Source organism: Vulpes lagopus, chromosome 3, assembly GCF_018345385.1.
Source record: "Vulpes lagopus strain Blue_001 chromosome 3, ASM1834538v1, whole genome shotgun sequence".
Taxonomy (NCBI): domain Eukaryota; kingdom Metazoa; phylum Chordata; class Mammalia; order Carnivora; family Canidae; genus Vulpes; species Vulpes lagopus.
The window spans coordinates 51,093,484-51,115,813 of NC_054826.1; the positions used below are offsets into that span (position 1 = coordinate 51,093,484).

Sequence of the window (22,330 nt, forward strand, 5' to 3'; positions counted from 1 at the left end):
TGTTCCAGTCAAAGGGAGCAGCAGATGCTAAGGCACTGGGGTGAACCTGTTCAGAATGAGTGGTTATCTGTTCCGGTGGGAACACACCTAGAAAGGAGGCCCTGGATCTTGCTGGAGAAGGACCTTCAGTGCCACACCAGAGAGTTTGCATCTTATTTATGATGCACTGTATATGCGGAAGCTTTGGCAAGCTCTAGGAGGGGGTGGGTAGATGACTGCCTGGAGGGAGAGATCAGAGGCACTCGCTAGAGGTGCTGCGACCGAGCAAGTACGCGACCTGCGTTTGCCTCTTGGTCACGGAAATGCGGGAGGGGGGCGGGTAGGGCAGACTCCCAAGGCAGGCTGCCCTCTGTCCTCCAGGTAACAGGGCCCCATGCTCCCAAACTTCAGGGCAGAACGGAGTCTATGGGGCGCTCCCCCCGTCTCCCTGCAGGTTTCGCGGCTGGCGCCCTCTCTCGTCCCCGTCGCTAGCCCCCGCCTCCTCTCTCAGGAAGCTTGGGTCTCCCTGGGAGCGGGTCTGCCCTTGGGGGAGGCCTCTCGGCTTTGTGCCCCGCGGCTCGGCGGACCTCGGGCGGACCGAGAGGGCTGGGCGCCCCCCGCGAGCACAGGTGCTAGCCCAGGCAGGAGGCAGCGCCCCGGCGGAGGAGTGCGGAAGGGGGAGGACGCGCGCCGGAACCTCGGTCCGGGCGCCCGCGTCGGCCGCGGAGGAGCTGCAGCCTCCAACAGGTTCGTAGAACGCGCGCTCGCTCGCCGCCGCCCTGCGCCGCCCTCCGCGCCCTCCGCCCAGCAGCTTCGAGCCGCTTCGCCGCGGCGACCCCGGCCCAGGCCCCGCGCCCCGCGCTGCCTCGGGGCCGCCTCCTCCGGCCCGCCCCGCTTCTCCGGCCGCTCTCAGCCGCCTCCGGCCCCTCCGGGAGAGGCGGGGGCCGCCGCGGGCTCCCGGCTGCAGCACACCCCGGGGACGGCTCCCGCGGCCGGGTCGGCCCTGCACCCGCGGGCGACGGCCGCCCGCCGCTCCCCGTCCCGGGGTCCGGGCTCAGCGCCACGGCCTCCGAGGACCGCCCCGAGTCCCCGCCGACTCCGCTCCCCGCGTCAGCACCGCGGCGGCAGCAGCCCCTGCCGGCCGCCCGCTCCCCGCTCCCCGCGAGCCGCGAACGACGCCGCGGCGCCGGGGCCTCTGGCTTCGCCGACCGGGGACGTCGGCTTCCCCCGGGGCAGCGCCCGCGGCGAGTGGCGGAGGGAGCGCAGTCACGGGCTCGAGGCTCTGGCTTGGGTCTGCAGCTTGCCAAGGCCTGGCCGCGCAATGGCGGGTCCCAGCTGGAAGGCGGAAAGAGGGTGGGAGGGGAGGCAGGCACGGAGGGGCGCTGGACTCCCGGGCGGCGGGCTGGGCCCAGGCGGGAAGGGAGGAAGGCGCCGCCCGCCCCACCCCCACCCCGCCCCGCCCCGCCCCCACCGCACCCCACCCCGCCCCACCCCCACCGCCCCCCACCCCGCCCCCCAGACCCCCGCCTCCGCCCTCGCTCAGGACCGCGGACTCCCTTCCGAGAGCCCAACACCGACGCCCGAGGCTGACAAACTGCAGTCTCTGACTCAGGCTGTCCCCGGAACATCCCTAGAAAGTGTGAGGCTGAGTTTCCGTGGGGGGAGGGGGCCGAGAAGCCGCGGGGAAGCCTCGGGAACCGGGCAGCCACTTGCTTCCCCTCCTTCCTGCCCAGGGTTCCGCCCCCGCCTCCGAAGTGATGCCCCAGAGGAAAGAGGGGGAAGGGAGGGACCCCGGCACCAGGTCCTGAATGGCGGCTTGGCTCCGGGAGGCTGCAGTTAGTAAGAAAAGAGGCTGAAAGAGCATGAGAAACGGGCAGCTCCCCACACTGGGAAGCCAGCTCGGCGGGGCGGCAGAAACCAAACGGGTAAGAGGAAACCTTTTCCGTGCGAGCCCAAGCCCCGAGGGCCCTTGCCTCGGTGACCCTCTCCATCACTGGTAGTCTCTACCGGAGACCCGAGGCCCCGAGACAAGCAGAATCCAGAGTTGGCGTAGAGGGCTGAGGTGAGTTGCCCAAGGTCACTCAGCCACTTAGTAGCAGAAATGGGCCTAAAGCTCAAGCTCCCCCAAATCCTGCCCCTGTTGTGTAACATTCACGGAGAAGCCTTTTCAAAACCCCAGATGCAGACAGAAGAGCCGAGCTTTTTCCATTCTGAGTCCAAAATCTGAGCTCTGTCACTTACTAGCAGGTAACCTTACGAGACTGACCTTCTGAAAGGCCAGGTTAAGATACCCCCACCTGTGGTGAGGATTTAATGAAATGCCTATATAATGAGCTTAGGGCAGTGCCTGGTACACAAAAAGTACTCAAAAAAAAAACAAAACAAAAACGAGCTACCGTTTCTGCTACTAGTCCCTCTGTAAACATGCGCTGAAGATCTCTTATATGCACTGGCTGTGCACTGGGGAAACAGAGAAGTGTCCTGGGGAGGGCATAGACCAGCAGAGGAAGCAGAAAAGAAATCAGTTGCAATAGGATGAGATAAGTGCTATAATTAAGGTGAGTACACATGGCAATGGGATCTCAGAGGCAGGAATGATGAGCTGTGGGGAGACAAGGGGAAAGGTATCTCAAACAGATGGAACTGTGTGTAAAGGCCAGGAGATGTGAGATCAGAGCCACCAGGGTGATGCCAATGTGCTGGAGAGTCCTCGGGATGGGGACTGTGAAATGAGAGTAGAGAGGAAAGCTGTAGCCAGTCCCCAAAGGGCCTTCTGTGATGAAATATTTCAACCGTATTTTAAAAAATAGAAAGAATAGTATAATAAACCCCCACGTATCCATCATCAAGCTTCAACAGTTGGCCGATTTTGTTTCATCTATACCCACACCCACTCTGATCACACTCACACACACACACATACACACAGAGCTTATTTTGAAGCAAACCCAAGACATCATATCATTTAGTGCAGAAAGATTTTAACATCAACAACAACACCCTGCCATTCAAATGTTGTTCTACCTTGGAAGTCTCTAACTCAAGCTATGACTTTCCTTCCACAATCTGTTCTAACTGTTCCTGTGGCTTAGCGGTAGGTTTTGAGAGAGGTCCACTCTATGGTGATGAGCCATGTGCATTAGAGAAACTAGTTCAGAAAAAATGGAGGGTCATCAGCCTCAACAGATTTTACCAAGCCAGAATTGTTTATCTTCACTATCTACACTGTGGCTAGAGACCAGTAACTATTTTCACGGCTGACCCAAAGACAAATTGAGACCCATAAAGAAAAAGACAAAAGTAAGAGCTTCCCTTTCAAACTAATCTGAACCATAATGTTATGAGAACAGAAGGCTTGAAGTCATGGAAGTCTCTGATTTGAAAATCATCAAACCCAACAGCCACATTTTATAGATGAGGAAGAGTCAGAAATAGAGAGGAATTTACACAAAGTTCTACAGTGCTGAGACCAGAGACAAGACCTTTGAACTCATAATCAAGAGAGAGTTCTTGTCAGTTCACCATTCTGCCTGGAAGATTAGGTCTTAGAGTTTTTCAAGCCATAAGCTTGGGATGCCATTTCCTTCCCAAGCTCAAAGAGCTGGAAGGAAGAGAGGGAAGTAGGACAAGAAATGTCCTTCCTGGTTCTCAGAGGATGGCAATGTATGGTAGTTGGTCTTTGAGACACCTTGACATGTTTCCCTTCCATATCCTTCTGAAGAATGTCTATGACAGTGGTACCTATATTCTGGCCACTGTGTGCATCTCCTGTCTCATCACTTGGTTCTCATTAACAAATTTCTTCAGTCAGACACCCAGACCTCATTTCTGTACAGTTTTGCCCATCCTGCTTGAATGATGAATATTAAGCCTCTCTTTTTCCATTTGCCCTGAATTGGGCTGCACATCTCTCTCAGCTACAGACTCTGAGGTACAAATAGTGTTTGGCCCAGGTTCTGGCACAACTCAGAGTTCTTGTGCCTTTCTGGAGCATGAAGTCTCTCCTGTTACTGATGAAATATGATGACTGTGACAGGTATGTGTGCTCCCATCGGGCTCTGGGCACTTCACAAGTCAGCATTTTGCTTTTCAGGGACGTCCCTCCCTGCAAATGGGGAAGGCAGTATCTCACAAGTCCGAGTCTTAGGTGGGCAAATTAAAGCACACATAAGGAGTTCTAAGCATCTCTGGTGAAGAGAAGTCAGCAGAGAATGGTCAATAAAATTGTCTCACTTCTGGAGTATGACTGTAGGCCAAGCTGTAGGAAGGTGATAAAGATAGTAAATTTCAGTTTGTGAAATTATCCCAGCTTTTAGTCTGAGGTGAGACCAATTCGGATATATTACATACATTATATTATTAAATTATATTTTATTTTATTAAGATTATCCATGTTTTCCCTGCTAGCTACAAGTTTGCATTATGTCATATCACTTTTGTGGAACCTACATTAGTACTCGTCTTTGCTAACCAAAAGAAATTTTTTTTTTTTTTTTACCAAAAGAAATTTGAAGAGGATTTCACTTTTACAAAAGGGTGATTGCTTCTTTGCTTTACACCATTTCGGTTTACAAAAGGTTTCATAAGAACACTCTACTTTCAGATAGAAGGGGAAGGCTGTATTACATTATATTATCCGGGCCTAGTTGAATTGCAATAGGTAAGATTCCAAAGGGACCTTAGCGAGCATTTATTCCTCTTCCAACATTTACTCATTGAGTGGCTGTTCTGGGTCAGGCATGGTTCTAGGTATGAACAAGACACCTCACATGCCTGTTCCCATGCGACTTACAGACTTGCAGTAGACATAATTGTTAATAACAATTTAAAAATTAATAAAAAACATTTAAGCAAACAGATAGATAGGAAGGGTCTATCTGAAATGGCTACGGGAAACTCAAGCCCAAATAACAAGAAGTCAGTCATGTGACGATGTGGGGCCAAACACCCCAGCAAAGGAAATAGCTCTGGAAGAGGCCCTAAATGTGAGCCTGGTCTCTTTGGGGACAGACAAGAAAAGACCAGTGTGGCTGGAGCAGGAAGCAAGGGGAAGAGTGGCAGCAAATGAGGGTAGAGAGGGGACAGAGACCAGTGCCTCACACAGAGCCTTCTATGCCAGGGTCAAGATTTGGGATTTTATTCTAAATGCAATGGATTGTCACTGGATGATTTTAAGCAGGAGAGTGATATAAACTGATTTTGCTTTAAAAAGATGCCTCTGGTTACTGCATGGAGAATGGATGATGTGAACCTGCTGGGCTAGGCAAAGAGCAAGCAGAGAGGGTGAGACACAGCTTCACCCATTGAGGTGCTCAGCAACCATTGAAGTGTTCAGCACCCAGCAGAGGAACCAGAATAGCAGAGCCCTGGGGGAAGGGCTGCCATGGGGAGGGATGTGCAAGGCATTGTGGGAACACAGAGCTAAGAACTCATTGAACCTGGGAGGCATCAGGGAGGACTTTGTGGAAGTGGACAATGGCTGTTGGAGCACAGCTAGGAAAGGATAGAGCAGGGCTGGTACCAAGGACAGAGGGCATGAGCTGGTGGCCAGGCTGCCGGGGTTCAAATCCCAGCCACACCATTTCATAGCTGTATGGACTTAACACAAGTTGCTTACTTCTCCGTGTCTCAGGGTCCTCATCTTGAAAGTGGGGATGACGAGAATCCCAATATTTATTTTAAGGGAGTTCTGTGAGGGTCAAGGAAGTTAAATTTTGTGAAGCCCTCAGACAGTGCCTGGCAAGCACTTAGACAGTGCTGTTATGTGTGTTGGTAAATAAAAATGGAGTGAATGGAAGTGGGAGAGCAGGAACCTATGCTGGGAAAGGTCAAGTAGATAGAGCCCAACTCTGAGGGACCTTGAAGACCAAGCCAGAGATGCTCATCTTCTCTGTGAGCAACAAGGGGCCATCAGAGGCCTTGAAGCAGGAGAACCAGGGGAGGAGAGTAAGCTTAAACCCAAAGGCCTGGAGAGGGAGAGGGACCTACCCACAGTCACACAGCCAGTTACAGGTGGAACGCTGTCATTGGTCCCCCTACTGCTTCAATATTGTAGGAAGGTTAGGGCAGTATATCTTTTGTTCCCCCATTGCATCCTTAGGAGTAGAAGGGTGCCTAGGAAATTCTCAGGATTTGCTAAACCAATGACTACATCATGCAAGGAAGATCAGAAACCTTGAATCCTCAAGGTCAGTGTATTTCCAACAGTGGAGAAACTGCCCTCAGGAAAACTGACTAAACTAGTGATATTGACTTGGGGGCCTCATGCCCTCTAAACCCCCGCTCCCCCTGTGACTGAAGATACTGCTGCCCACACTGCCCCAGACACCCACTCAAGCTGCAACAAGCATTGCTGCACAGGTTCAGAAGTTAATCTTGGTGAAGTGCTTGGCAGATGAAAAGCTTTCCCCAGACATCCAGCGTAGTGATTGCCAATGCGGAGAAAATGTATCTCTACATTTGCAAGAGGCAGGCCTTTGTGTTCCACAAGAAAACAGCCATTAGAATTCTCATCTCTGAATCGTCAGGAAGCTGTGACAGCCTGGCAGGCAAAGGAGGGTCTTGCAGTTCAAGCAGCAGATGGCAAGAGACTCGGAGGAACTCAGATCTAGCTATCCCATTCCTGGACTCCTGCTCTGGGCAGGGTGTGGGGCCAGGCACTTCTCCAAACTGGAGAGAGCCCCAGCCCCTTCATTTCTTGGCCGGTGACTTTGGACAAGTCCCATATTTCTCCGAGCTTCAAGTTCATCAGCTAAACAAGAGGGATAATACTGCTGGCCCCAAACTGGGTCATTTTACTTTTGATTCTGACCGTGCTGGGTTCAGGTTGCAATCCCATTTCAGAGAGCTGGAAACTGAAGCCCAGGGTATGGTTCACTGATTCCTCAATACTCACTGAACACCCATGATTGGCCAATAACTATCTGAGAGCTGAAAAGCCAATGAAGAATAAGATAGACAGGATAAGGTCCATGCTTTCCCTGAGTTCACATTCTAGAGTGGAGACAGAAAAGCAATAAAATAATTTCACAAAGTCATAAAGGTGCTAGGAAGGAAATAGGAGAGGATGTATCAAGGAGGCAGGAGCTGTTGGTGTAAGACAGATAGGGATTTAAGGAACAGGCACTGAAGCTGACATCTAGACAGGGAGAAGCTGCTGGCCATGGGACAAGTGTCGAGGCAGACCGTGCTGAGGTAAGAAGCTGAGGAAGAGAGGGAGCGGGTGGTAGAGATAAGGGCAGAGAGCAGGCAGGGCCTTAAAGACTGGGTGAAGCAGAGGGGTGGCATAATCTAGACTGCAGTGAAGTCACTTCGCTTCCTCTTCTCACTGGTAAGGGGCCTGATGGAGCAAAGCCCACATCAGAGGGATCACCCGGACCCCCATTAGGCCCACAGTTCCTGCTTCCATCTCTAGAGCAGGTCAGCCAAAAGGCAAGCAAAGTGATGGATTCCCCTGCTGAGAAATAAATGCATCGGCTGGCTGGCTGCTGGGTGGGCACCGCAGCACCTTGCAGGCAGCATCCTAATGCCATGAGGCAGGAGGGGGTGGGAGAAACATAGGGCTGGCCAGAACTGGGATGAGGCAAGGGAGAGAGGCACCTGTCTCAGGTACAAAATGTAAAGGGATGTTAAAAAGCTCAGTCACCAAAATGAATAACATCTGGTGCAATATTTTTTAAAAACAAAATTAGTGCCCCCAAAATCCATGATGAATGAAACATTACAATTTTCAAAGAAAGGGGCACCTGCCTTTGGTGGCTCAACTGGTTAAGCATCTGCCTTTGGCTCCAAGGTCATGATCTTGGAGTCCCAAGATTGAATCCAGGCTCCCTACTCAACAGGGAGTCTGCTTCTCCCTCTCGCTCTGCCTCTCCCCCTCCCCCTGCTCTCCTCTGTCTCTGTCTCTGTCTCTCTCTCTCTCAAATAAGCAAACATAGTATTTTTAAAAATAAACATAAATAAAATTTTCAAATAAGGACAGGATTCCAAAAGGGCCAGGTTGAGGGTAAGACACATGGGGTGAGTCATACATGCACAGAATCTAATCCTGATTCTGAGATGTTCATTCAACTACAGGGACACTTCCTGGGCCAGGGCTCTGTTCTCACTGGAAGCCAGAACCCAAAACTGGTCTGCTCATGACAAACAGTACAAAACAATTCCCAGTAGGTGCCTCAGGGACCACCCTCTGCCTTGGCTGTGGAGACAGAAGCCTAAGCAGGGACCTCACAGCCAGGAGGTAACACCTGGCATGCAATCCCTGGCACCACATACTCCCAAGCAGACCTAAGTTCGAAATCACCCCTTGTATGCTATGGGACCCTGAGTGAGGTACATTGCCTCTCAAGCCTCAGTGTCCCCACCTGTAACCCCAGAGCTAAAAAGACCTAGCACCCAGAATTCAATAAGATAATATTTGAAGTCCTCCAGCACCTGGCTGCTGGAAGTGTGGTCCCTGGACCAGCAGCATCAGCATCTCCTAGGAACTCATTAGAAAAGCAGAATCTCAGCTGCATCTCAGACCCACCCAACCCCCCTCTCCCACCAGGGATTGGCATGCACGGAAAAGCCTGAGACGCTGCTCAATTCTTGGACTTTGAAGATGCTCAATAAACAAATGATAGTACTGCCCCTTTGCCCACCCACCAAACCCTGAAGGAGATCCTGACTTCGGGCAAGGGGAAAAACTTGAGCAGTAGAGAGAAGGAATCTGAGGTGAGCACCTCATTAAATATTAAGTGGTCAAGTTTTAAAGCTGAGCTCCTTCTATACAGAACCATATCAGCCTTCCCTTGTTCATCTGGAAAATGGGAATAATAGCAAATACCTTACATGGTTGTGGTGAAGATGAAATCACATAATATGAGTAAAACCTTAGCACAATGCTTGGCACACAGTAGGTGTTCAGTAAATGCTTGCTGGTTGTGGGAGAGGTGGAGGGGGTTCAGTAAATGCTTACTGAGCACAGCCCATGTGATGAAATAGGTCACGTTTGCATAGCTCCTTGCCACTTATATTTTCATTTATACCATTTCTTCTCATAACCTCTTGGGCACGATACCATAAAATATATTCATTTTACAGAGGGAAAAAAATCTAGGCTCAGAGAGGTAGAGTGATTTGGCCAAGTAAACCAGGATTTTTTTTTAATTAATTTATTTTAGAGAGAGAGAGAAAACAGGAGCAGGGGGCAAGGAGCAGAGGGGACAGAGAGGGAGAGAAATAGAGGGCTGGTGGAGCATAGAGCCCCACTCAGGGCTTGATCTCATGACCCTGAAATCATGACCTGAGCTGAAACCAAGAGTTGGATGCTTAACTTACTGAGCCACCCAGGCGCCCTGCAAACCAGGATTTAAACCCCCAGAATCTGACACTAAAATCTGTGCCAGCAACAGAGCATCCAACCAGTAACCATGGGGAAAGGTCAGAAATGGAATAAGATAATATTAGACTCTAGAGATGGTGTTGTTCAATCTCCTTATTGTACAGAAGAAAAACCTGTGGCCCAGGGAGGGGAAGAGGCTCATCCAAGGTCACTCAGAGTGGCAGCCCAGGGGTCAAAAGCCAGCTCACCAGGCTGCAAGTCCAGAGTCCTATCCTGAGTCCACACCCATGTCCTGCATCTGATTAGCCAGCCTCTGCCTCATGAACCCCGGACTGTGGGGCTGTGCGGTGGGGGTGCCCCAGGCTGGTTCCCTGAGTAGATCTAGTGGACCGGAGGCATTCCAGCCCCACCTTCCTTTTCAGGTCTATCTGGAAGAGAGTGCAGAAGCCCTCGTTGCCAAGGTGAGGGCTGTGAGGTTGCTAGGACACAGTTTGGGAGCAGTCAAGTGGCAGAGGAGGGCTTGGCTGGGGCTGGGGCTGGGCCTGGGACAGAGACTAGGACCTGCCACAACCTTCTTGAGGGTTGGGGAGGACCTCCAATTCCACAGGGTGGATCAGCCAATGGGAGAGTTGATTTTCACAGACCCTCCATCTCCATGCACCACCCAAGCCAGGCAGAGTCCGATTCTCCCTCTAGCCCAGACCTCATCAAGCACAAGTCCTGCTACCAATCCTCCCATTCCCCCACTCCTGCCCCTGCCCCAGGAAGGAGCTCCCTAGAGCACAAGGCTGAGCCCTGCAGTGGCTCTCCATCATCCTCTGGGTGAAGCCCGCGCCCCAATATAGCTCCTTATAACCTGCCCCAAAAACTTCCACCCTCATCTTTCTCCCCAAGAATCTGGCCAAACGAAATTCCTCCAAGTGAGACCATGCTTCCTCCACACCTTTGCAGATGCTGCTCCCTCTAACCTGGAAAGCTCTTCCTGCTCCTCTGTCCTCTGAGCCTCAGCTCAAGACTCACCTTCTCAGGGAAGCCCTCCCCTGATACCTCCTGGCAGTGTGGCACCTCTGACAAATGTGCATTTAGGGGGATGTCACGCTGTATTTTAACTCTCTGCTTTCCTGTTTGTGTCCCCGTTAGACTGTGGGCTTTTTACGTCTCACTCCTAGAGTGAGACCCAGGTTCCAACTGTGCAAGATCAGGACTTCTCTGAGTCTCTGTACCCTCCTCTGTGTGATGGGGATTGTGACCTTGGCCTTGCCAGGCAAATGGGAGCATTCACGCTTGTGGATGTGAAGGGCTTGGCCCATCACAGAGACACTGAAAGTGCTGCTGCTGTCGCCCTGTTGTTTATGTCAATACCACGAGCACCCAACCCAGCATGCTCACCTGACGTGTTCTCAGTGTACCCCTCACCTGCACCGGAGAACAATAACTGCCGTGTGAATGGGCTCGGAGAACAGTGAAGCCCCATTCAAGTGTACGTCATAATAATTCCAATCCTTAGCACTCTGGATCCCCACAAGCCCTTATTTTTTTTTTTTTAATTTTTATTTATTTATGATAGTCACAGAGAGATAGAGAGAGAGGCAGAGACACAGGCAGAGGGAGAAGCAGGCTCCATGCACCGGGAGCCTGACGTGGGACTCGATCCCGGGTCTCCAGGATCGCGCCCTGGGCCAAAGGCAGGCGCCAAACCGCTGCGCCACCCAGGGATCCCCCCACAAGCCCTTAGACCTGAGTCATCCTGACACACTCTGCCTGCCCCTTTGAACAAATGGCTTTATTCACTGAACAAAAGTTGAAGTACCTACTCTGTGTCAGGCAGTGTGCTAGCTGTTGGGGACTCAGCAGCAGGGAGACGTTAAATACATAATTGCACCACCTTTCTTTCCTGGCCTCCTTACAGGTCAGCCTCCCCACCCGGAGCACAGATGGCTCTGCCAGAGGCCAGGGAGGCCACCTTTTGCTCCAAGGTGCTCCCTGGGCAGTCAGCAGGCTGGCAAACACTCCCTCCCCTCTTCCCCACCCAGCCAGTCAGAGAACAGTCACAGCTGCCCGGTTTCTAATCTAGTCACTAGTTTTCAATTCAAATATTATCAGGATCCTGAGAGCCAGAGCATACTTGCCCTTTTCCCTGCGGTGTCGCCAGCATTTCGAACACAGCCTGACAGTCATTCAGCCACTATTTACTCATTCATTCACTCACCCAACAGATATTTATCAAGTCCTGCTAAGTGCCGGGCTCTGGGGAATCAGCGGGGCCCTTCCTCACTCAGCTCCTAGTCTAGTGGTGGGACTGGGACAGGAGGAGATTGTAGGAGGAGGTAAGAGTGCCTTGGAGCTGTGGAGACCGAGATGTTAGGTGCCGTGTTCCCAGGATTGTCCCAGAAGACCACCAGTCCAAGGAAGGCGCTAGGGTCAGCTGATTGGTTGGAATCCGTGCTTCACCCGTACTGTATCCCGGGCACATCCTCGGTTCCCATTTCTGGAAATGATACAAGAATGTTCCCTTCTATGAGTCACAGCAGGACTGTGGTTAAAGGAGGGAGGGAAAACAGTGGAGGACATGGCACCATGTTGTACACAGGTGCCTGCGATTGCTGGAGCTTTAGCATCCAGCCAGGAGAGGCCCTGATTGTGGGGCTCTGGAGGGGGGATGGCCTAGAGTGGGGACTGTGGGCTCTTGCCTGGCCCCACACTCACCCCCAGGGGAAGCAGAGCAGATGACCTCCCCTCTCTGCACCTGTGTGCTCCTCTGTAAAATGGGAGAGCATCAACCTCAGTAACCCTAACTCTGAGAAGGCAAACCTAGCAACCTTGCAGAGCACTGTTCAGTCGACTCATGCAAGGCTCTGGAAATGTCATGGAACCTGCCCTTGCCTTTTACGGAATGTTTGGTTCCTCCCAGGGGAAAGCAAGGGAAGGTAACTAAAATTTGAGGGGTTACAATGTAATAGATATCTTCACAGATATTCCTTGTCAACAAGGACAACAGTGATTACAACAAGTGCTTATGTGGCACTGAATGTATGAGGTCAGCACTGTCTGCAGTTCCATTTTACACATAAGGACACCGAGGCTTGGAGAGATGTCATGTATTTTCCCAAAGCTAGAATTCAAACCCAGATATGACTGACAGTAAACCCCATCCATTGACATGGATCAGAAATCACATTTAAACCAGAAAGCAGTGTGGTCAGGGGTACCATACAAGCATTGCCTGAGCCAGTGCCCAAGATGGGTAACTGGTGTCAGGGGAGTAGGTGAGGTGGGGCCAGGGGTTGGGTCTGATGCCAGGTAGGGTCCCATCTTGCCCAGTCCTTTGCTGGAACCCAGGGGATCAGTGGTGGCCTTAGGAGAAGCAAGGGCATGTCCTCAGTGGAGTCTGGGGTTCAGTGCCCTTTCAGAAAGCCAGCTACCTCAGAAGTCCTCTCTTCTCACCCTTAGCACCCTCTCTCCTGCTCCAGGAAGCTGTACATTTCTGGCATGCCACCTGCTCTGCTCGTTGACTGAAGGCTCCTATATCTCAGCTCAGCCAAGAAGCAAAGGTAAGGGTACTTCCCAGGGTCATGCCCATGGGTGGTGTTCAGGGCCTCCGCTCCTGGGGCCCTACTGAAGGGGGTCATGATGACATTTCCCCTCTGTGATCACCAAGAACACTTCTAAGTAGAAAGGGGTTGGATCAACAGGGCAATGTGGTGGAATGGTGCTAGCTTGCATCGTCAGAGCCATTTACAGCAGAGAGGCACTTTCTTGTGCATTAGACCTTTGGGAGTATTGTCCCCAGTTTACAGATAAGGAAGCTGAGGCACAGAGAGGGGACAGCATTTACAGCTGGCAGGTGGCTAAGCCTGAATTCTCACCTACATTTTCTTGACTGTATCCCAATATGTGGCCTGTGCATGTTGTCTGTGCTTGGTACATGCTTTAAGAATGAATGAGTGAATTAGTGAGCTGCTCAAGATCAATGGCAGGGCAGAACAAGGCTGGAACCTGGCTCTCCTGTCACCCCAGTTCCTATATTCTTTCTGCTAACTGTGGCTTCCTGCGCTGATGAGCTCAACACTACCCACCCCCCAGCCTGCACCCTCACCCCAGCATCCCAAACATCTCAAATTGGTGTCCATTACCCCTCCTGCTGCAGACAGAGGATGAAGGTGGAGTGGTTGGCCTCAGCCCCTCTGTCAGATGGCCCCCAAGCTTGGATCACACCCAGAGTCCCTTCATCCACATCGCCTCTTCCCCACCACCCACTACCAGTAATCCAATGTGCATAGTTGTAAACTTGTTTCTTTAAATAAACAGTCTTGAGTTTCATACCAAATAGTCTTTTAAGAGGAGGAACGTCTCCAGGCCACCTCGTATTTAGCATACAGTGAGCCACATATTTGCACAGAGAGAGTGTGTGTGGATATAGAGATCGCTTGATCGCTATAGATATCGTTGCTCATCCAGATGGGAGCTATTTATGATGCTGAGTCACTCGCAATGAATGCCACTGAGGGATTCCAGGCTGGGCTCTGAGCCCCAGCACCACAGACCTCATGGCTCTCTGCCTCATCCTCATTCTTCACAAATGAGAGAGACAGAGGGAGAGTGTCCCCCATCTCAGTGCAGGGACAGAAGGAGACATTTTTGCCACAAGAAATAAAGACTTTCTCATAACCAGGTTCTATTTCATATCCTTGTCCTCCATCCAGAAAACCACACCCTTACAGAGCATCTAGTCCAATTCCTTCCTTGTATAGGAGGGAAAACTGGGACCCGAAAAGGGAAGGACCTTGACCAGTGTCACACAGCAAGTCAGTGACAGAACTGGTCCTAGAGCTCAAGTCTTCTGATTGCTGCATGGGGGCTCTGTCCTTTTCCCTGGCCATCTTCTTCAGTTTTATCTCCAATGTCTTAGCATTTCAACCTCTCCAGAGCTTCCTGTCCTCTGAAAACTTGGAGATATCACTGAGTACTTCTCTCTTTGGGCTTCTCCAGGAGAAGAGCTAAGTCTGGTTTTTTGGGGGCTATCCCCCATACTTACTGCAAGAACTGCACACACTGGGCACTCAATGCATGTGCCTCAAGTGTTATATAAGACCAAACTCAGCACCAATTCTTGGGGAACCCTAGTTCTTCATTTGAAAAAGCATCCATTTATCCCCACCCTCTCTTTCTTGTCTCTAGAAGCCAGTTCTCTATCCATGCAAAAATAGACTCCCTCCCACTCAACACCCACCTCTGCCCAATTCTATAATGAATCAATTTTATTAATAGGCTTTGGGATGGAAATTTGACAAAGGCTTTTTGTGAACGTCACCCTTTATCTCCCTATATAGTTCACTTCTCAAAGAATTCTAATAACCTGGCTCAGTGAGATTTTGCTTTATATAAAATATTCATTAATCCATTCTTTCCCTCCATATGAAAGGTGTTTGTTTAAACAACCTTTATTATGGATGCTATCCAGTTGTTTCAAGAGACAGTGGGGTGAGAAAGAAAGAACATGGGCTTTGGAATTAGCACTGGTCTAAATTCTAACTGGCCATGTACTGGTTTTGTATCCACAATGGTTGTTGTGAGAATTAAATGAGATAATGTCTATAAAGTGTCTAGCACATGGTAAGTGCTCAAGGCAAGTTTGTGAATAAGTGAATGACTCAGGACCCATATAAACCATATCCTAAAGGATAAGGGACCAACTGACCTGCAATCTGAAGTCTTGAAGTCATGCAATCCCAGGAGGGTAGTTTGAGAAGTCTTGAGGAGCAAACTCTAGATATTACATTGCTGGTTGCGATGTCTCCAGGCTAGAAAAGGAAGCTCTTTCTCCAACCCCTTGTGCAAGGATTTCCCTCAGCTCAAGGAAAAATCAGAGTCTGGAATCTAGGTTCAAAACAGAAGACTCCTTGAGAGTAAACATTGTGTCTTATTAACTGTTGGATCCTACTTCTCCCAAAACTAGAACCTAGCTCAGGGTAGTACAAATAGGCAAAGAGATACACAGTAAGTATGCATTGAATTAAAATGAGTGAGTTGAGTTGAGTTGAGTTGGCTTAAATTGACTTGTTTTGGTTTTGCTAATAGACCCAACTCTAGGACCTACCAAGGAAAAAGCTTCCTAGCACTCAAGCTTAGCTTAGCCCAGGTCCCACAGCACAGGAGAAACCCCAAGGGTGATGGTTCTGGGGACATTCAGGGCCTTCCAAAGATGGAGGCATCTTGGAGAGAGCCAGGGCTGTAGCCAGGGCTGAGGAAAAAGGGTAGAAATTTTGGCTTGGTCAGAGGGCAGGCACCATAAGGCTGAATGTCCTTTAGTAATCTTTAAAATTTATTGAAAATCAGACAGGATCTTCCTATATTTTTAGAGTGACAGATTCTTCTCTTCATGGCAGAGAAGGGTCCTTTAAGGGAACCCACTTCAGTGGGAGATCTCTAGGTTGGAGCAGGGGGTAGTCATAGACTGCCATGAGGGTAGAAGGCAGGCTGAGGCCAGGAGCCAGTCAGAGCTCCATACTGCAGATGCTGGCACAATTGTAAATTGGAGTGAGGTTTTGGGGGTCTGAGTATGGTATGAGTCTAAGTCCAGACTTAAATCAGGCATTAGTTGCTAAAGGAACAGTGACCCAAGAACCATAGGGGGGAATCAGACAAGATCTCTGGCACCACTGGGGTCCCTTCATTGGCTCCATCTCAGGCACTGCTTCATATAGGATGCAACCAGGTACCTAAAGGAGGCAGGATCTGAGACAACAATAAGACTCAGATGAACAGGGGCTGCTCCACATCTTATTCCATTTGACTGTGTCTATCCGTCTCCCATATGGGCTTGGGAATCCATCAAAGACACTACATCTATTCCTCTTGTATTATCTAAAAATATGGATACAGGTTAGACATCAGTGTTCGATGAATGAAAAATTAGGTCAGAGAAAGCCTTCAACACCAATGGAAGATTTCAAGATAGTAAGATGGAAAATTTTAAGATTTCAAAATGGCAAAGGTCCAAAGTAGCAAGGCCCAGCCAGGAAAGATAACACAGACCCAGAAGTTGTCCCTCAGGAATTTGGCTCATGAGGAAAATTGGACTAAATGAAGTCAAGAGATAGGGTGGTTCAAAATAACATTCCTCAGAGTCCTGGGCTTCTGAGACAGGTTCTCAAGGGCCATTGTATGATGGATTAGGGCAAGAGAAGTTCCCCGCCCCCCAAAAAAGAAGCTCTGCATCCAACAATCCCATTTAAATAATTCTTTAAAACCCCAATTTTATCTGCTTTATCTATTGGATTTCCAAACACATTTTCATTTTTAACGGATTCTTTGGATTTAAAAAAAATCCATTTGGAAAGGACTGATGTTGAAAAGAGCCTTGGCATTTGGAGTTAGACTGTCTGGATTCAAATCTCAGCCCCAAGCCTTTCTGCCTGTGGGACTTCAGGAAGAGAATCCTTTGAGCCTCTACATTCATACCTATAAACCATCCTTCCAGAAATGTGTGAGAATTAACTAAGGAGCTACAGTATTTCCCAAGGGCTGGTACATGGGTGATTGATGGTGTACACAATGATTTTAAGTGGTAGATGGAAGAACATTTATTATTTTAATAGCTCACAATTGATGCATGTTAGAAAAATATAACTGACGCACCGAACTCTGTGATTTATGGAAAAAATATGGCATATCCTTTTGAAATAAAATTCTGAGCTTTCTAAAAGACAAATCAATTTAAAGAAAACTACAAGGTAAATGAATAGTACCGATATGGCAGAAATTATGAAGGTGGTAGTTGAATGAATGAAATGTAGGGAAAACTGAGATAACCTGAGTAAAATACCTATCAGTGTCTGTCACTTAGGAAGGGCTCTAAAGACTTCATTCTTGTATTCTTCTCTCAATTCAAGGGCTAGACCTAGAACCAAGTTCATCAACTGGGGCAAGGTAAGCACCCAGGCCTGGTCAGCCTGGAATAGTGTGGTGGGTATAAGTGGGGAGCCATGGTCAAGTCTGGACAGACAGCTAGCCACGGGATCTTGGAGCAGGCACAGGCTAGATAGGAACTGCTTTCCACAGGGTGGGGACCAACCATCAGTGGTCCATGATGCCATTTTAAGAGTTACTCAGGCACAAGTTAAGTAGCCCTGGGAGAGAGTTATCTCCTTGTCGGTTGATTACATCAGGGAGGAAATCTCATTTGAGGTTAGCATCCACTTAATGCCTCTGTAACACTTACTGGTCTTCCTTTTGGACCAAGAGGCCCAGATTTCCAGCACAGTATCCCTCTGAAATTAAAAAACAATGTTGTATTTTCTGTGTCCTTGTTTTTACCATTATCTTCCATTTATAGAACATGATGCAGGTTTCTTGTTTATGAGAATGATCAGCATGTTCCCCTTAGATATATATGTATTAAAGGTTAAAAAGTCAGTGCGTTATTTTTGTTTGGTGTAAAGTGAGTAATAGTACAAGATGATATATGCATGGAAACAAGATAAAGGTGGTCTTGATCGAGAGAAAAGCCAGTCTGTCAGAAGCACTGAGAGGAGTCCCACAGCTCTAGAGCCCCTGCTGGGCTCACAGGCAAGATGTGTCCAGACTTATCTACAGACTTAGGTTAAGCCTTGACCTGGGAGGCAGAGGGGGCCCCATCCTAAGGAGCCAGACTGCTGGACAAGTGACCCTGAGCCTCCAGACTAAGCTGCTAGTTCAGGGATGACAACAGTGGCCCAGCAGCAGTCAGTATAGTCAGGGCTACCCCCAGAGGGTGTGCCTGGAAGAAATACCAGTCCTCTGGTTTCTGGTGAGGCTGGGACTGCAAAAGGATGACCTAGTGATTCCAGAAGAGGAGAGGGAAGGAGCTGAGGGTAAGGAAAAGCCTGCCTCTACAGCCTATGTAAGCTTGGCTTGGCATTCAGGGGAATCCAGTGTGAACCCAAACCATTCACAACTGCCTTTGAGAGGGGCTGTGTATGATTGTTGGTAGCAAATAACAGAAACCAAATCAAACAGAACCAGGGGTTATTGAGAAGTTATCAGATAGCATCTAGAAGCAAAAGGCTGGGGATCAGACCCAGGAAAGGACAGGAACCAGAACAGACCAGGGCTCTGGCAGCAGGAACTGAGGCCAGTTTTTCTGAGTTCTTCCTGTGGGATATATTAGCCACTATGTCTGTTCCTCCTTGCATCACTCTGCTCATGATCCATAGCCCCAGGAGGGGCACCAGCTGGCCTGGCTTGGGTCCTGTTTCCTCCGCTTAGCCAGCAGAAAGCACGAAGCTTGATCAAACTCCCTCCAAGATTTAAACACTGAGGAAGGGATGACTCTCAAAAAGAAAATCAAGGGACTATTTCTAAAAAGAGGAGACCTGGACTCCGGGCAGCCAAAAGCAGCAAATGTCTACTATGAGGAGCCAAGGGAGGAGTGAACAATGAAGTCCCCTAGGCCCAACTCTTTGGAGCCATCCCTGGGGTTTCCTTTTGCCCACACTGGCTGGACCAGGGTCACTGTCCTGATCTGGGACCAGTAGTCAGCCATAGTCAAGACAGGAGCCCCTCAGACTTCTAGGGAGGGGCTTCTGGATCCTCTAATGAGCTGTGGGAGGGAGAAAGCTAGATAAGCCTGTCCCTTAGCCCCATGGCTGAAAAGGATCTCTGGGTTGAAGAAGTCTAATGAGGATTACTCACTCAGGGGCAGCAAACCCAATTGTCTGCAGGGCTGGCCAAGAGCAAATACATGAAAGGAATTATGGTGATCTGGAAAATGCATGCCTGTCTAAGGGGGCAGCCACTGCCAGCTCCAGATAATTCTTGCTATACAGACTCATGGCCTCAGTTGTTGGTCGATATCCTGACTTTTTAAAGTAAATCCCCAATTCCAGATTTTTTTATGAGACTCCTCCTTTTTAAGTATTGCTAACTATCAGAAAAACAGTTTAAATACTGTGCTGACCAAACAATACATCCACCAGTTTGTGACCACTGAACTAGCTTCTCTTCATCCACTACAACTCAACTAAGAAGTCACTTCCTCCAGGAAGCCTTCTGCCCTCTGCTTTGCCACCCTTTCTCTGGATTCCCACAGACCCTGTATTTCCTCCTATCACAGCACTCCGAGTTATAAAAACTCATTTGTTTCCATCTGCTGCTCTTTAACTATGCTTCCTAGAGGGTGAGGGTGTCCACCACGCCTTCCATCCATGCCCTGCCTAGTGCCTGACACATTCGAGGCACTGTGGCATCAATAAAAGGGGAGATATGGGGACTGCAGTCAAGATGGCTAGGTTAAACAATGGCAATGAAGGAGTCCTGAAACCTCTGTGACTTTAATACAAGAAAGGCATGTGTCTCCCTCATCTCCTGTGGAGCCAAGCAGTTGTCCAGGTAGCTTCCTTCCAGGCGATGACTCAGAGACCCAGGCTGGCTCCACCACTGGTTGCCAGGGGAGGAGAGCCAGCCGAGAACTCCCACCCACTCCAATAAGTCAGCCTACAAGTGGCATTTGTTGGGTCCCTTCACAGTGCCTTGGTCAGAACCAGTCCTGTGAGCTCTCACTTCAAGGGCAGAGCCCATGGGACCCACTGAGTCCATGTCTCTGTGGCACAGACCCGGGGCAGCAGCTGCCAGTGCTGAGGCTTCCTGGGGTCCAACAGGTAGACTCCAGCTGCTGGTGGGCAGAGGCAGCCAGGTTCATGGGAAGCAATGAGACTCTTCATAGTCAGCACATAGAAGCCACCTCTTAATTTGTACATTTAACTCAAGACATCTGGAAAAATGGGACGAGCATGAGGAGAGAATTTCATTAGCTTGAGCTTTCCACCTCTCCTTATTTTCCAATCAGTAAACATTAGGAAATGGAAATGAAGTTGATGGAAAATAGAGGTCAAATGCCAATGAGCAACCCATTTAGAGTGAAATTGCCACCTGGCCCCCTTAGCATCTCATTTGAGGTCCGTGACGACCTGGGTGTGACTGCAGCTGCTCATAGGACCTGTCTCTTCTGTGATCAAATGCCAGTGCACTCAGGGAACCGGATCCCTACCGTCAGCCTTGCCCAGAGCTTCAGCCAATGGTGCGTTCCCCAGGCCCCACCCGGGGGCTCCAGGGCATTTGCCAAGCCTTTCATCAGCCTGGGAGCAATGCAACAAACAGCTAATGTTGCCTTGGAATGTAATCATGGGATTTTAGAGATGCTCTAGAAAGAGGGCCAGCTTGGGAGCCAGGAGGATCTGGGTTCAAATTTCAACTCTTTCCTAGTAACTCAAATTCCTAACAAGACCTTTCACTTCTCTGAGCCTCAGATTCATCATTTCTAAAATAGGCACAATGATAACACCTTCCTCCCAGACTAGCTGTGCAGTCTATGAGATTACATATGTAAAGAGCCTGGTACACAGAACCTCAGTTGATGTCCTTTCCCTTCCTTTTCCCCATTGGGCTGGAGGGATAAAGTCTAACCTCCCACCCATATCACCCCCAACTGCAGCCAGCCAGTTTCCATTTGCATGCTTCTGGTGACAAGAAGCTCACCACCACACCCTCACCTCTTAAGCATCCCACTCCACTTTCAGACCACTCCCATGGTGTTTGTGGTGAAAGGATCCAATGTCACTAGGGTCTAGGCTTTGAGGGAAAGGCACCTAGCCCAATTCTAACCTCTGGCTGACCAGACACTGCCTTGGCCCCCAGAAGTTATCAGGGGAACTGATTGCAGTAAAAATGGAGGACTTGGGGACGCCCAGGTGGTTCAGCGGTTTAGCACCTGCCTTTGGCCCAGGGTGTGATCCTGGAGTCCCAGGATCGAGTCCCACATCAGGCTCCCTGCAGGGAGCCTGCTTCTCCCTCTGTCTATGTCTCTGCCTCTCTCTCTGTGTCTCTCATGAATAAACAAATAAAATCTTTAAAAAAAAAAAAAAAGGACATGAGGGTAAGGGAATGTGTGTCCATTTCCCAAAGAGAAGACAAAGAAATCCATCACATGGGAGATAGGATCGATCACAACTGGAGACATTTATCCCAGAGAAGAGAAATCTCTCAGAGACTGTCACAAAACAATGATGGAGGTTTAGCTTGATTAAATGAGGGGAGCATGAGAGGGGCAAATAAGATCCCCAAATAAGAATGTCTGTTCCTTCATTCATTCTGCAAACACTCAGTTTGTCTTCCATGCCAGACCCCCCATACTGAGCATTGAGGACAGAGAGACTAATCAGCCACAGGCCCTGATCTTATGGGAGTGGGCAGGGATGTAATACTAATATTAAAACCACATGGGGGAGTGTGGAATGGGACCATGAGAGATCAGAAGAGGAGGGGTACCTGGCCCACCCGGGGATGGGGTATCCAGGAAAGGATGAGGAGACAGACAAAATGGGGAGAAAGGGAGGCCTGCCTGGCTAAGGGACAACATGAGCAAAGGCCCAGAGTTGAGAAATAGCCTGGCATGAGGGAAGACCTACCCACTGTCCCAGAAGTGATGACGGAGGCCAGAGCAGGCAGCAGAGGGCCTTGATGATGGCAATGGAGCCAGGACCCTGTCCTAGGCTAGAAGGGCACCGTGGCAGGTGGAGGTTTTGTAGGAAAATGTTGTTGAAACATCACCTACACTCATAGAAGTACTCTACTCATACTCTACATCTACAGCTCAATGAATTTTCACAAAGTACACCAGCCCCACATCAAGAAACAAACATTACCACCATTCCTGAAAGCCCCTTTTCCTCCTTTCATCACCACCTCTCAGAAAAGGAACCACTATGCTGACTTCTAACCTCATTGATTAGTTGGCTTATTTTTGGATGTCACGTAAATGAAATCACGCATTCTTTTACAATTTGACTTCTTTCACTCATTGTGTTTGGGATTCTTTCATGTTATTGCATTATGTTGTGGCACTCTCTCATGTTCTTCATTCTCACTGCTAAATTATATGCTGAATATAATCACATTTGGAATTATATATATTATATTATAATATTAATACATAATGTATTAGACCATACCAAAATGTATTCATCCATTCTAGTGTTGATGAGCGTTTGG

The 22,330-nt window shown here is 49.4% G+C and overlaps 1 protein-coding gene across 7 annotated transcripts in view; it reads left to right on the plus strand.

The window, feature by feature from the left end:
* Positions 1 to 247: 247 nt before the first annotated feature.
* The window catches only part of CPLX2 (complexin 2), an 84,114-nt gene continuing 62,031 nt past the window's right edge, over positions 248 to 22,330 (plus strand). For 4 of the 7 annotated variants that reach the window (XM_041750017.1, XM_041750015.1, XM_041750014.1 and 1 more), the window contains exons 1-2: positions 248 to 726; positions 12,755 to 12,855. In XM_041750017.1, coding sequence (XP_041605951.1) covers positions 374 to 726; positions 12,755 to 12,855 — 454 coding nt within the window. In that variant the 5' untranslated portion in view covers positions 248 to 373. Of the gene's footprint in view, positions 727 to 1,898; positions 2,042 to 12,754; positions 12,856 to 22,330 lie in introns of those variants that run through there. The other 3 variants (XM_041750018.1, XM_041750020.1, XM_041750021.1) reach the window with 3 other exon arrangements.